The sequence below is a fragment of the Ovis aries genome, chromosome 10 (assembly GCF_016772045.2).
Source record: "Ovis aries strain OAR_USU_Benz2616 breed Rambouillet chromosome 10, ARS-UI_Ramb_v3.0, whole genome shotgun sequence".
NCBI classification, from domain to species: Eukaryota; Metazoa; Chordata; class Mammalia; order Artiodactyla; family Bovidae; genus Ovis; species Ovis aries.
Window position 1 is genome coordinate 21756875 of NC_056063.1, and position 15304 is coordinate 21772178.

The 15304-nt window shown below is 42.5% G+C and overlaps 1 protein-coding gene across 5 annotated transcripts in view; it reads right to left on the reverse strand.

The window, feature by feature from the left end:
• The window catches only part of NEK5 (NIMA related kinase 5), a 66732-nt gene that overhangs the window by 10282 nt on the left and 41146 nt on the right, over positions 1–15304 (reverse strand). The window contains exons 16-21 of one of the 5 annotated variants that reach the window (XM_027973575.3): positions 15026–15118; positions 11586–11672; positions 11126–11194; positions 8411–8537; positions 3765–3899; positions 1909–2046 (exon numbers count right to left, since the gene is read on the reverse strand). In XM_027973575.3, coding sequence (XP_027829376.2) covers positions 1909–2046; positions 3765–3899; positions 8411–8537; positions 11126–11194; positions 11586–11672; positions 15026–15118 — 649 coding nt within the window. The remainder of the gene's footprint in view (positions 1–1908; positions 2047–3764; positions 3900–8410; positions 8538–11125; positions 11195–11585; positions 11673–15025; positions 15119–15304) is intronic. The other 4 variants (XM_027973579.3, XM_027973577.3, XM_042254769.2 and 1 more) reach the window with 4 other exon arrangements.

The following is a 15304-nucleotide window of genomic DNA, read 5'->3' on the forward strand; positions in this document are numbered from 1 at the left end:
ACAACTCATGTCTCCTGCGTCTCCTGCATTGCAGGAGAATCCTTTACTGCTAAGTCACCAGGGAAATCCCAGGTGCAGAGGAATAGCTAAAGAAAGACTACCAGAGATAGGAAGTCAAGCTTGCTCCTGGGATAGGAAAGATGAGGTGAGGCCAACCACAGAGTTAGAGGCTGAAAGACCAATGAAAAGTCCAGCCAGGGACTTTCCTGGTGGCCCAGTGGCTAAGCCTTCTGTGGTCCCAATGCAGATGGCCCAGGTTTGATTCCAGCTCAGGGAACTAAATCCCACACGCTGCAACTAAGAGCTTGCATGCTGCAACTAAAGATCCTGCATGGCAAAATCAAGACCTGGTACAGCCAAATTAAAATATATATATATATTAAAAGAAAAAGCACAGTTGGAGTGGGAGGGGGCGCCTACACCCTTAGCAGGTTACAAAAGAAAATATCCACGCTTTGCTTTGGACGCCACCCTGAGAGGCAAGTTCCTATCTTGCGTCCCACTTGTTGGATCAGTTACTCATATATGCCTAATGCAAAGCTGTCCATGCAAAAATACAGTAAGTTCATAAATAAATTCATGTGGCATGCAAGATCATATGAAGAGTTTTCTATGATTCTTTCAAAGAATCACAGGAGCAAATGCAAGAAAACAAATCATCACCACCAGCATGTCGCTTTGCCATCACAGTGTCCTGAAAGATGGGCACCTCCATCCTCCCTGGTCTGGGACCCCAGCCCTTGGCCTCCAGTCTAATGCAGGGCGGCCCAAAGCTTCCTCCCAACCCCGCAGCCTCCAGCCCCATCTTACAGACAATGCCTTTATCCCAGGATAGAAGGGGAAGAAGCTGACCAGCAATCAGACTGCAGCCTGTGATTTGAAGTTACTAGAAAGAAAGCCTTGAAGACAGAGAACCATTTTTTTCTCTCTCTCCCCACCCCCTCCACCCAAGGGTTGAGTTTTAAGTGTGGCAGCTGAGATAAGTCATAATATCGAAGAACTCCAGCTACTCAGGGAACCTGGCTCCTTCTACTGCTCCTAGGTTTTAGTTATACTTCCTCAGTCTCTCAGGTGGGTAGATCTGCAAATCCTTCCCACCTGAAATGTTCCTTCGATAATAAAATGCCATCTCTGTGAAAGACAGCTTTCACAGAGATTCCCCTTTTCTTGCACTTCACACCCTGGCAGACTCACTTCAGAAACAGTCAGCTATGCCTCTTGCATTATTCTCAATATACTTTTCCTGTTGTTCTTTCACTTTTAAAGCACTCATCAGCCTCCATTACTCTCAGGTTGGTACCCAGGCCCCCCTGCCCCCTCAGCCTCGCATCTCTGAAGCCCCAAAGCCCTGCCTGGGCAGGTGTTCTTTGTTTGATACCTGCCTGTCCCAGATGGCTTTTCTCGTGGCAGTTCACACCAGATCCTCACTGTGATGCAAATTCCCTCAACCTTTAGAAAACAACAACTTTTGAAGCCAATACAAGCATAATCTTGCTAAAAGTTAGAGGCAAAAAAAAAAACCCAAAGCCAAAAAAAAAAAAAAACCTATATTAAGACGTATTTTATTGCCCACTGCATGGTAATTTGAGTCTGCTGAATAGCTGTCAGATTAAATGGACTCTGTCAAGTAGAGCTAAGCCCTAGCTCATCATCTACAAAGCCACCTGCCCTTCCTACCTAATTTTCATCACTCATCAACCGATCCCGTTACAGAAAATGACTCCACTTTTTTCAGAAGCTCAAGTCTTTCATTAATGCATCTGGAACAGGCTTGGACAAAGTAAATCAGCTTCTGAAAAGGCTTTGACACCCTCTCAATTCTCTCTCCAGGCTATTCTTATCCCCATCCTGCATTTCCATGTCTGACAAAATTCTGCAGGGGGTTGGGGATGTGCTTAAACTACATACCACATTCTCCATCATTGGCAGAAAGCGAGCTACTGGTTAGCTGTGCTCCTGCCAAAACACTCAGTAAAGTTCCCGGGGCTTCTCGCTGCCACCGTCTCCTGTTTTCTGGACCGCCTTCAATCTCAATCACTCGGCCGTCTGAAAAGGAGACTGGATTAGTGACAATAAAGATGCTTCTTCAATGGAGTTTTTAAAATCACAGAATGCAAGAACCTTGGAGATAACCTAATCCCACCCCTCATTTTATGAGTAAAGAAGCTAAGACAAGTTCAGTGACAGTATGACTGTCACAGAGCCACTAGGCAGGAGAGTCATTTTTGGCTTTGCAAACTGGCTATTTTGGTACGTTGACATTTCTATTCTATCGTTTATTTTAAATTCAGTTTCCCTCCTTATTGTTTCACTGGCTTAGGATGGATTAAATTGTATTATGTTTGCAAGCCCTTTTCTGTAAACTTAATGATATATTTTGTAAGAGTATAAATATGGGTCCATTCAAATACTTTTAATTACTAACTTCAGTAATACAGACTTCAACTTATAAGATGGACATAAATTTTAGCTCTCCCTCAGCCCCACATGAGCTTCCCAGGTGGTGCTAGAGATAAAGAACCAGCCTGCAATGTAGGAGATGTAAGCAAGCTTGATTCCTGGGTCAGGAAGATCCCCCGGAGGAGGGAAAGGCAACCCACTCCAGTAATCTTGCCTAGAGAATCCCATAGATAGAGGAGCCCGGCAGGCTACAGTCCACAGGATCGCAAAGAGTCAGACACCACTGAAGTAACTTAGCACACACGGCCCCACGTTATCAAGAACATAGGAAATGAGCAATAAAAATCTCCACCACCTGTAAGATCACACCCAGGTATTGCAGGGACTCTCTGATGAGGAAAGACTATGACAGAAGCTCAGATGTAAACAAAAGAATTTACGTTGAAAATACCATCACATTCTAAACTGTCCCAACACTGAAATAGTACATTGGCTTACAAAGCAATTTAATGTGTATCTTTGCACTAACTCTCTAAATCTTGTGGGATAGCTAATATTTCGATTCTGATGTTACTGATGAAAAAAAATGGCCCTCCAAGACATTGCAAGAGAGTTATTGGGCTAGCACAGGAAAGCAAATGAAGCCACCTGTCCCTCCTTGAGAGGGAGGTGGGAGCCTGGATCTTTCCTCCCTTACATTCTCACAGCTACAGTGGTCAATTGTCTAGAATAATTAGTAGGCAAGTCTCTGCAGAGGTAGGAAGCGGAAGCGCTGGTTGCTCAGTCGTGTCTGGCTCTTTGCAGTCCTATGGACTGTAGCCCACCAGGCTCCTCTGTCTATGGGATTCAACAGGCAAGAATACTGGAGTGGGTTGCTATTTCCTTCTCCAGGGGATCTTCCCAGCCCTGGGATCAGACCTGGGTCTCCTGCACTGCAGACAGATTCTTTACCATCTGGGCCACAAGCCTAATCTAAAACAGTATCTTTTGACAAGTATTTGATACAAACCTATACGGACTGTAGGGCTTCCCTGGTGCCTCAGATGGTAAAGCGTCTGCCTGCAAAGTGGGAGACCTGGATTCAATCCCTGCGTTGGGAAGATCCCCTGGAGAAGGAAACGGCAACCCACTCCAGTACTCTTGCCTGGAGAATCCCACGGACAGAGGACCCTGGTAGGCTACAGTCCATGGGGTTGCAAAGAGTCGGACACTGCTGAGTGACTTTTCTTTCATGCTTATAGGACCATACTGAAAAGTGAGAACTATCCGGTCAGAGTGAGCACTGGCATTTGGGGTGAACACAGCTGTGTCTGGAGCCTCTCTCTCCTCTTGCTGATGATTTAAGCCACTGATGTCAGCCTCACCCTCAGGCATGGCGGAGCAGGTGGAGCAGGTGGAGGTGACACCGGCCGAGGCCATCATTTGCAGCAGAGTCTGAGGAGCTCCTGGGGCCCACTGTCTCCTGTGCCCTGCGGCAGTGGCATCCGGAACGCACAACTCTGGGTATAAGGAAATAACTCGTTCATCTCAAAGCAGCAAAGTGTGACTAATAGCACCAAATGGTCCTTAGGAAACCTGGAATCCATCAGCTGGCACATTCAAAAACAGAAGTCACCACCATCCTTCTAATACAGATTATTATGGACTGAATGTTTGCATGCCATCCCTCCTTTACCCGCACCGCCCCCCCCCGCCCCCGCCCACCAATTCAGATGTCCAAACCTCATGCCCAAGGTGATGGTATTAGGAGGAGGGACTGTGGGGAGGTGATTAGGTCACGAGGGTGAAGCCTCATGAATATGAGTAATGCTCTTATGAAAGAGACCCCAGAGAGCTCCCTCATCTTTTCCACTAAGGGTTGTAGTTCAGTCGCTGAGTCCTGTCAGAGACCCCATGGACTGCAGCAAACCAGGCTTCCCTGTCCTTCACTCTCTCCTGGAGTTTGCTCAAATTCATGCCCACTGAGTCGATGATGCCATCCACCCATCTCGTCCTGTCGTCCCCTTCTCTTCCTGCCTTCAATCTTTCCCAGCATCAGGGTCTTTTCTAATGAATCGGCTCTTCGCATCAAGTGGTCAAAGGACAGGAGCTTCAGCTTCTGCATCAGTCCTTCCAATGAATATTCAGGACTGATTTCCTTTAGGATGGACTGGTTTGTGAGGACACAGCAAAAAGATGGAATTAGGCCCTCACCAGACCCTGAATCTACCAGCATCATGATCCTGGACTTTCCAGCCTCCAGAAGTGTGTGAAATATTGAATAAATGTTGTTAATAAGCCATCAAGTTTACAGTATTTGTTACTTCAGGCCACTGAACTTTTAAGTTCTGAAGTTATAAACAGGTTTAAAATTGTTTCATTTTTATTATTAACATTTGATTGACTAGACAATATATTTAATGCTAAAGAAATATTAACAGCACTGAATGAATGGGCATTATGTGAACTTTAGTAGTTTCCACGGAAATGCACCTATTCCATTTCCTTACTTTATCTTTTGGCCACACTGCGGCATTCGGGACCTTAGTTCCCAAGGAGGGGTTGACCCTGGGCTCCCTGCAGTAGAAGCCCATATTCTTAACCACTGGACCAGCAGCCAAGTCCCCTATCTTAATTTCAAAAGTAACACGGTTTTTAGAAAATTTGTTTCTATGTTTCATTATAGGAAATTTGGAGATCAGATAAATAAAGAAGAAAACCAAAATTTCCACAATCCCACTGTCCAGAAGATGATTACAGTTGCAAATTTTCCTTCCTACCTTTTGTTTTTGCTTCGTTTTGAAACAAAAAAAAATGGGCCAAATACTACATACCCTTTTATAATTTGTTCTTTCCAATTAGCAATATATCCTATCTGAATTATTAAATATTGCTCTATACCACTTTTAAAGCAAACTGGATATCCTGTTTTATGAATACATTTTAACTTAATTCTCTTTTGTTGGATTTTTAGATTGCTAGAATTTTTTACTACAATAAACAACACTATAATGAACTCATTTTTTACATTTATGACTATTTTCCCTAAGTAAAATATTGAAAATGACAGTTCTAAGAGCTAGTAATATTTGCTTTACCAAAGCCTTTCATTGTTAAAGCTGAATCTATTACTAATTTATTCTGTGATTTTTTTTTCCTATGTATTTTGAATAGCGAATTCTTCCCTATTTGAAAAATACTCACATTTTCTTTCACTTTATTTTATAACATACAGTTTCACTTTTAACATATAAACCCTTTGATTTTAGCTTGGAATTTGTTTTGCTGTATCATTATCTAGAGTCTGATTTCATAATTTCCCTCCAAATTGTTAACCAATTAGTTCTAGAGCATTTATTTAATTCATTTATTTAATTCCCATTAACATGATGTGACTTTTAGCATATGCTAAATTATAATACATACTAGAGTTTGTTTCTAAACTTTGTCTTTTTTCACTAATTTTTAAAAAATTTTGTATCATATTGTTTTAATCACTGTAATTTATATAATATAGTTTGATATTTGGAAGACAAGTACCACTCACTGCTCTTCTTTTCTAGATTTTTTTGGCTAGTTAAGAATCTCCAAGGGACTTCCCTGGTGGTTCAGTGGTTAAGAATCTGCCTTCCAATGCAAGGGACAGGGGTATGAGCCCTGTTTGAGGAATTAAGATCCCACATGCCATGGGGCAACTAAGCCCTCAAGCTGCAAGTACTCAGCTCAAGCACTACATAAGATCCGACACAGCCATAAATAAATACATATTTTTTAAAAAGGATCTCCAAGATTCTGCAATCTGCCAAGATCTCTTTACACCAGAAAAAAACTCCTATTGTGCTTTTGATTGAAATTGCCCAAAATCCACATATTTATTTGGAATGAATATTTCTAATATATAACAGCACTGTTGTTGTTGTTCAGTTGCCCAGTTGTGTCCGACTCTTTTCTCTACATTTATTCAAACAGTCTTTAACTCCCTCAGTAAGGTTTTATGGTTTCCTTCATTTGCTCTGCTTGATTCTTATGGAGTTTATTCCCAAGTTATAAGTACACACACATATACACTCACACACATATCTGCTATTGATACTGTCAATGAGATCTAAAGACCAACTGGGGAAAATATTTGCAATAGGTATTTCAGGCAAAGGTTCTACTTAAATGAGTCTTATAAATTAAAAAAATGACATATTCAGTAGAAAAATAGATGAAGGATATGAGCACATAATTCACAAGAGAAAGACAGAGGTCAAGAAACACATGGGGAATTGTTCAGCCTGAATAATAATTACAGGAACCTAGTTTAAATTGAGTCCATTTTCAGTATCAAACTAATGATTAGAACTGGGGCTCAAAAAGCAGGTTTTGTGCCGCCTTTCACTGCTTCATGACAGTTCTATGATTGTGAAGGCAGAGTCAGGCGTCACTCATCTCTGAGGTCCCTTCCACCTAGCAGTCGGGCAGAAGCTGGGGATTCTCTGCTGAACTGAATACAGATTTTTCCAGGTGGAAGTGAGGCAACGCGTATTATTCTAGGAAGAGGAAACTGAGCTGAGTCAGGCTGTGTAAACGCTCACATAGCTGCAGGAGAAGATGTGGTTCCAACAGGCTGTGTGGATCCCATCATCAGTGCAAGAAGAGAGGGGGGTGATCGAGCGGGATCACGCGATGCAGCGTAACATGTGTTACTTTGTGCAATGAACTGTATCTCATGGGCATTATCAAAATGAAACATGAGTAGAGTTCCCTCAAAACAAAATTTGAGCAGGGAACTCTACTCATATTTCATTTTGATAATGCCTCATTTCCACCTGGAAAAAAAAAATATTTATTCGATTCAGCACAGGGAACTCTACTCAGTGCTCTGTGGTGACCGAAATAGGAAGGAAAGCCAAAAAAGAGGGGGTATACGTGTACATAGAGCTGATTCGCCTTGCTGCACAGTAGAAACTAACACACCATTGTAACGCAACAATACTCCAGCAAAAATTAATTTTAAAAATTTGAGGAGGATAATAATATGACAAGATGACTATAGCAATATTTACAGAACGAAAGGGAAAGACTAGAGAAGAGGTGGGTGCATAGGAGAGTAAAACAGCTCTCCTATGAGTGAGGGGAAGGGAAAGGGAAAATTAGGGAAATAGCAGCTATTAAATTAAGCACCTAATATGTCCATTTTCACGTTAGTCTTTGCAATAAGTCTGTGTGGCAAGCATTGGTATCCTCATTCCTAAGGGGAAACAGGTTCAGATATATATATATATATATATATATATATATATATATATATATATATATATATATATTTTTTGGCCACACAGCATGTGAGATCTTAGTTCCCCTACCAGGGATAGAACCCTGTGGGCCCTGCACTGGGAGTGTGGAGTCTTAACCACTAGCCTACCAGGGAAGTGCCTGAGATTCAGAGATTTGAAGTAACATGTGAAAGGCTGCACCATCAAAAAGCAGCAATACCAGCTGGGATTGGAACTCTTTTCTCCAAAGCCCACGCACTTCCTACTACATACATGGCTGAGACAGGACAAGGCAGAGAGAATGGAGAAGGAGGAGGGAGACTCAGGGACATCTCAGAGTCGAACCCACCCCAGGCATAACAGCAGGACCGTCAGCCTGGTGAGGGCATCGCCCAAAATAAAGACTCCCTGGGAAGAAAGGGCTCAGAAGATCGACAGTACACACACTGAGTTTGAGATGACAATGGGACTCGTCCATGGAGGCATCTAGGAGATCCTGAGAAAGCCAGATGAGCGTGGAGCTGCTGGTGGAGGAGTGGAAGCTGAGGGAGTAGCTGAAAATGCCCCGGGAGCAGGGCGGAGCAGAGAGGAGGCGGGTCTCTGGGGCTGTGATCTCTGCGGCGGGTGGAGTCAGGCCAGATTCTGCCCAGCTCAGGGAGCGGTGGGGGGCAGGGGACAGTCAGGTCACAGGAGATGAGTGAGGAGAGCATACGAGATGGGTTGTCAATAAAACACTACCTTCTCATCTGCAGCCTTCAAGGGATACATACCTGCTTCTGGGCAACAGAGTTCTTCAAATGCTTTGTCTGTATAATCTTCCTGCCCCTTCATACATTTATATTCCATGAACTTCATGCCATCCTCAGAGGTCAAAGTTTCATTCAGTATATCCACTGCCTAAAGCAATTCCACAGTGTTTCATGAGAAATAAGCCACATTTTGGGGGGGAAAGTTTAAAAATTATTCTGTATTCCCAGTAGTAGCATTTACCAAGATATGCAATGAGTATTCAGTATATGTTTAGTACATGAATCAATAGGCTTTTAAAGCTGGAACTCTTTTGGAACAAGGTAGAAACAGGAATGTGTCTGTCCATTTCTTCTCCTTGTCAACAGTGATGAGCACTGATCATGTGGCAACTAATTTGATGCAGACGTCCTGCCTTCTATCTTATCCCCCTACTGTTCCATGCTACGGGACTCTAAAGATGAGTTCATCCACGCCCTGCCTTAAGCTTTACCATTGCCAGTCAGGTCCCTGAAACTGCTCCTAACATTCCATTATTAATATTAAAACGATCACTCTGTTTCAAGCACATCACAGCAAAGAAGAACAAAGGGTGAACAAATTGGTACATGAAACATTTGGGACTCCATTCTTTTTTCTAGAAGCCCAACTTTGAAAATGTTAGTCACTCAGTCATGTCCGACTCTTTGCAGTCCCATGGACAATAGCCTGCCAGGCTCCTCTGACCATGGGATTCGCCAGGCAAGAATACTGGAGTGGGTTGCCACAACTCCTCCAGGAGATCTTCCCGACCCAGGGATCGAACCCTGGTCTCCTGCATTTCAAGCAGGTTCTTTACCATCGGAGCCATCAGGGAAGCCAATTTCAGCACCTCATTTCACAGACGCACTGGAGGGACGGGTCCTCAGCTTCCAACTCAGACTCTGGGTCCCCAGAGCTAATCCCTCTGGTACTCACAGCTCCGGGACACTTACAGCCTAGCAGTTAGAGGTGAGTACTCACTACCAACACTCCACTGAAGTCTTTATGTAGCAAAATGCTGGTAAAATCTCAAAACTTAGTAGAGCACAGAGGATTTTTAAGGCAGTGAAAATACTCTGTATGATTCTAAATGCTCTGTATGATTCTATAATTTTATTCTAAAATTTAAAAACTATTATTCATTTTTATTTTATTTTTAAAACTTTTAATTTCATATTGGAGTATAGTTGATTAACAGTGTTCTGTTAGTTTCAAATGCGTAGCGAAGTGACTCAGTTATACATATAGATGTATCTACTCTTTTTCAATTTCTTTCAGTTATACGTATAAATGTATCTATTCTTTTTCAATGGTTCTATAATGATGTCATTCTACACTTGTCAAAACCCACAGAATGAGTGAATCCTAGCATAACCTATGGACTTTGGGTGATTAGTATGGACCAGTGTAGGTTCATCAATATGCAATGAGTATTCGACATATGTTTATTACATGAATCAACAGGGTTTTAAGTTGGGACTATGTTGGAACAAGGTAGAAACAGGAATGTATCTGTCCATTTCTTCTCCTTGTTAACAGAGATGAGCGCTGATCATGTGGCAGCTAATTTGCCATGGATGTTCCACTCTGGTGGGAGGTGCTGATGGGAGGGAAGGCTGTGTGTGTGTGTGTGGCAGGAGCTATATGGGAAATCTCTGTACCTTCTGCTCAATTTTACCATGAAACTAAAACTGCTCTAAAACATGAAGTCTATTTTTTTAAAACAATGGACCTTCACCACACAAACAAACACACAAATCTGAAAGAAATGATAACATTTAAGAATTTTTAAGCTAATAAAAAAATGAAAGAAATTGAGTATGTAATGAATATACATAGAGATATACACACTCATACTTAACTTTTGATAATTTAAAAGGCCAATTTGGAGAGGTGAAATGGAAACACAAATCAGTTAACTTTCATATTGGTTAGCAGCTTTAGTAAAAAATGGGATTAAAAAAAGATGCTGAAATCAAGTCATAAAATGAGGTTTGAGTCTACTGTATTTGTGCAATTATTGCTGTTTCAATGAGATCCCTAGTACATAACTGAGATTTACCCAAAGACCAGTACAAAGTTATCAATAACTAATCAATATCCAAAATAATTGTGCATGGTTTCAAGATAACAGCTCACTTATTTATTTTTGTTTTTTAAATTTTTTATTTCATATTAGAGTATAGATGATTAACAATGTTCTATTAATTTCAAATGCATAGCAAAGTTTCTGTAAGAACCTAGTTAGAAATTAAAAAAGAATTATACATATAAATGTTATCTATTCTTTTTCAATTTCTAACTAGGTTCTTACAGAATATTGAGCAGGGTTTCCTGCACTATACAGTAGGTTCTTGTTGGTTATTCAACTTAAATATACATGCTCATTTATTTTAGGTGAGTTTATTAGTTGTTGATTATATATTAATATTATATCTTCTACTTTAATCTGGCTATAATTTAAAAGTTACTGTTGGGAGGAAAATATCTTCTTTATAATAGCAAAGTAAAATGGACTAATCCGTTTATATGAATAATCTCAATTTTAAAAAGAACAGAAGGTTAAGTATTTTGGAAGACTTGTCTGAACACTAGAGATCCTTCTAGGAAGTGTTTAGAAAATTTTCCCTACCCTCTATGGGAAAATTTCATGAAATGTGCCACTAAGACACTTATTCTCTCATCTCTACTAATAGAAATTTAACTTAATGGCATACCTCTTCCTCTTGGAGGGTGTTTTCATCAGAAATACATTCATCTAAATTAATTTCAAATTTTACCCCTCTCTAAGAAGAAAGCAAGAAAAAATCTTAGTAATGACAACCTTAAAATTACAACTCCCAATTTGACAATTACAGATACTTAAAACCATTAGTCTAACATCACAAAATAAGGCAATTCCATAAAATAGTAGTGGGTGAAATCCTGTAGGTGACTAGATTACAAGCTGCAGAGACCCTGCCAGAATTTTAATACAAAAATTTAAGACACATGTAAGAATCGAACCGCCAGTCTATGTCTGACGCAGGATACAGCATGCTTGGGGCTGGTGCATGGGGATGACCCAGAGAGATGTTATGGGGAGGGAGGTGGGAGGGGGGTTCATGTTTGGGAACGCATGTAAGAATTAAATATTTTAAAATTAAAAAAAAATTTTTAAGACAAAATGTTTATTACCTGCGCTTTATGTTTTTGTTCCAAACTGTTACTTTCCTTTATGTTCTGAGGTTTAATTTGTTTTAAGTCTCTTTCGATATCCTGAAACTTAGAGAAAAAATAAAATCTAGCATTTACTATTGATCAAACAATTATATTTTCACAATTGCTGAATTCACAGCAGGGTCTATTTACATTATTTGATTTCTTGAATGAATCTGATGGTTGTTTTGAGAATAAAAGCATGCATTTTGCAAAGGAAAGTTAATGATAGACCACTAAAAGCTTGGCCACAAGGTCCATTAACTTGAAATATTAATGCATTTAACACCAGTATTGCAACTCTACGGTGTGACAATATTTATCACTTCAGTCCCATACAACCTAATCTAATTCAAGAGTGTAATTTGGGGACTTCCTGGTGATACAGAGGATAAGAATCCGCCTGTCAATGCAGAGGACATGGGTTCAATCCCTGGTCTGGAAAGATCCCACAGGCTTTGCAGCAACTAAGCCAGAGTGCCACAGCTACTGAGACCCGAGGCCCAGAGCCTGTGCTCTGCGGCAAGAGAAGCCACCGCGATGAGAAGCCCGCCCACCTCAGCGAAGAGTAGCTCCCGCTTGCCGCAGCTAGAGAGAGCACGCAAGCAGCAATGAAGACTCAATGCAACTAAAAGTAAATAAATAAAAAATTTACAGAGATTATAATTTTGACTATCAGATCCTTTCCTTAAGAAGCTTATGATCTTAATCAGGAAAACAAAAAAGTGCACAGCTCGTGATACTGCAAAGGAAGGAGCTGCTGCTTCTGCCGAGTCGCCTCAGTCGTGTCTGGCTCTGCGCGACCCCACAGACGGCAGCCCACCAGGCTCCGCCGGCCCTGGGACGCTCCAGCCAAGAACGCTGGAGTGGGGCGCCATTGCCTTCTCCACAAAGGAAGGAGGGGAGGGTCTAAAACCTGATGGGCAATTTAAAGGAGAAGAGAAGACTGTAAAAGTACTGACAAGAATTTCCAAAGAACGGTCAAGAGGTGGACTTTAGACCCTGAGCTTTCTTGGGGTTCAGTGCTGGGCCCTCTGCTGTTCTCTTCCTCAGTACACGGATGGTGGTGGTTTAGCCACTCAGCTGTGTCTGACTCTTGCGACCCCATGGACTGTAGCCCCCCAGGCTCCTCTGTCCATGGGATTCTCCAGGCAAGAATACCGGAGTGGGTTGCCATTTCCTTCTCCACAATACCCGGAGGTCTCAGTAATTTCCAGGGATTAAATGTGATCTTTATGCAATGACTCTTAAACGTGTCTTTAAGAAGTGTCTTTCAATTCAGCTGCCTACTTGGTACCATCCTCACTTTAACATTCACCCCACAATCTCATACAGAGCGCCCACCGTGGACCAGACACTCCCTGCACAATGGGATGGTGCAGAACGTGAACATCCCTACTGACACACAGCTTACATTTTACTGGTAAATGAGTCAGCAATGCAATGATGTCATTTCAGAAGGTGTTAAGTGCTATAAAGAAAAGAAGGTTAGAGTAATAGCTCAGAAAGTGAGTAGAGGAGGACAGTAATGTAGGAAAAGCCTACCTGGCATTTGATTGAAGCCCTGGAATGGTGTTGGACCCTGGCTAAGGATGGTCTGTGGAAAGCATGTTCCAGGTGGAGGGAACAGTGGGGCAGAGACCTGAAGCAGGGATGTGGTTTCTCAGATCTTCCTGACTCAACACAGCCAAAGCGCAGCTCTTGAGGGCCCACCCCTGACATACAAGCTTGCTCCCTTCTCTTCCACATCTTGGTAAACTGTACTATTCCTTGCAAGCCAGAAATTTATGAGTCTCTATGTGTTTATATATATATATATATTCCCCTGGAGAAAGGAATAGCAACCCACTCCAGTATTCCTGCCTGGGGGATCCCCATGGACAGAGGAGGCTGGTGGGCTACAGTCCATAGGGTTGCAAAGAGTTGGACACAACTAAACGACTAACACATACCTACACATAGATGTTGATTACTGCCTCGTCTGTGGACCACACCCTTTGTATGTACTTCACATCTATCAGTTTGAATTGTTATTGGCTGATTGCCCCGCAACCCTGAGAAGGGTGTTTTCCTGCCTTGCAATATTATACACTCTGAAACAAGACTCTGACTTCTGCTCTCTTACTTATGTTTGTGAGATTGGTTGTCTGATTTGACTGTGCAGTCTGATTGTCTCAATTGCATGAGAAGTGTCATATTTAGCTTATTTCCCTTTGTGTGTGCATGCTAAGTCACTTCAGTTGTATCCGACTCTTTGCGACCCTATGGAGTGTAGCCCAGGCTCCTCTGTCCGTGGGATTCTCCAGGCAAGAATACTGCAGTGGGTTGCTACATCCACCTCCAAAGGGATCTTCCCGACCCAGGGGAAATTCGTGTCAAACATTATTAGACCTTGAAGCCCCATTCATCACACTGGGTAGAAAATTCAACCTCAGTCCACTTTAGAGCTCTGGGCACTGCCTCTTGTGAAGGTCCCCAGGTTTTCACAAAAAGAAACACTCAAGGAGGCTGTTCAGGCTTCACTTCACTCAACATGGCTTCCTCTCACCTGCCCTCAATCAAGCCCTTGGGGCACCTCATTGAAGATGAAGGGGAAAGACCTCCCAGAGGAAAAAAGAAGTCCTTTGTGAGCCATTTGATCATTCAGCTCTGCACAGTTCCCTATGCTATGCTAAGTCACATCAGTCATGTCCGACTCTGTGCGACCCCATAGACGGCAGCCCACCAGGCTCCCCCGTCCCTGGAATTCTCCAGGCAAGAACACTGGAGTGGGGTGCCATTACCTACTCCAATGCATGAAAGTGAAAAGTGAAAGGGAAGTCGCTCAGTGGTGTCCGACCCTCAGCGACCCCATGGACTGCAGCCTTCCAGGCTCCTCCATCCATGGGATTTTCCAGGCAAGAGTACTGGAGTGGGGTGCCATTGCCCTATTAATGCCAAAAAGGTAAGTTTGAAGATAAACTAACTGTGAGATTTATTGAGAGGTGTCTTTGAGACTCAGATTCAAACACCATCGGACAACAGAAATTTCTTCCACCCCGGAAGCAGGTCTCAAACTTGGCTGCACGAACTCACCAGCTAGCTCTTGACAACAAGATGCCTGGGTCCCACCCCAGACCATTTGGGATGGAATCCAGGTGTTTTAATTTTTTTTTTTATTGCTCTGTTTTTTGTTTGTTTGTTTGTTTGTTTGTTTTTTTGTGGAGCAGCACCCCATGCAACGTGCCAGATCTTAGTTCCCCAACCAGGGATGGAACCCACGCTCCTGCACTGGAGTCTTAACAACTGGACCACCAGAGAGGGTCCTGATTGAGTTTTTTAAACTTTCCCATGTGGGTTTACTGCACAAGGAAGGATGGGAACACCAGCCTGGAGCAGACTCACTGGAAAACACAGCATTGTCTAACAATAACCATCACCTGCACAGGGGCTTCTTCCTCAGATGCTTCATGGGGGATGGGCAGGTCACTCTTCTTCACCAAGTAGGTTTTCCAGCTCATTTTTGAGTCCTCCTTCAACATAAATTATACACAATCAACAAGGCTGGCTCTGCATCAGTTATGAAGGCCACTTGCTGACCCTCAGCTGCTAGACCTGAATGGGGTCTCGTCAGTACAATGGCCCAAGGAGGCTCCAGGGGCGTGGCTGGAGAGAACTCCCTTATGGCCTCTGTCCTGTGTGGCCGCCTTCCATTTCCC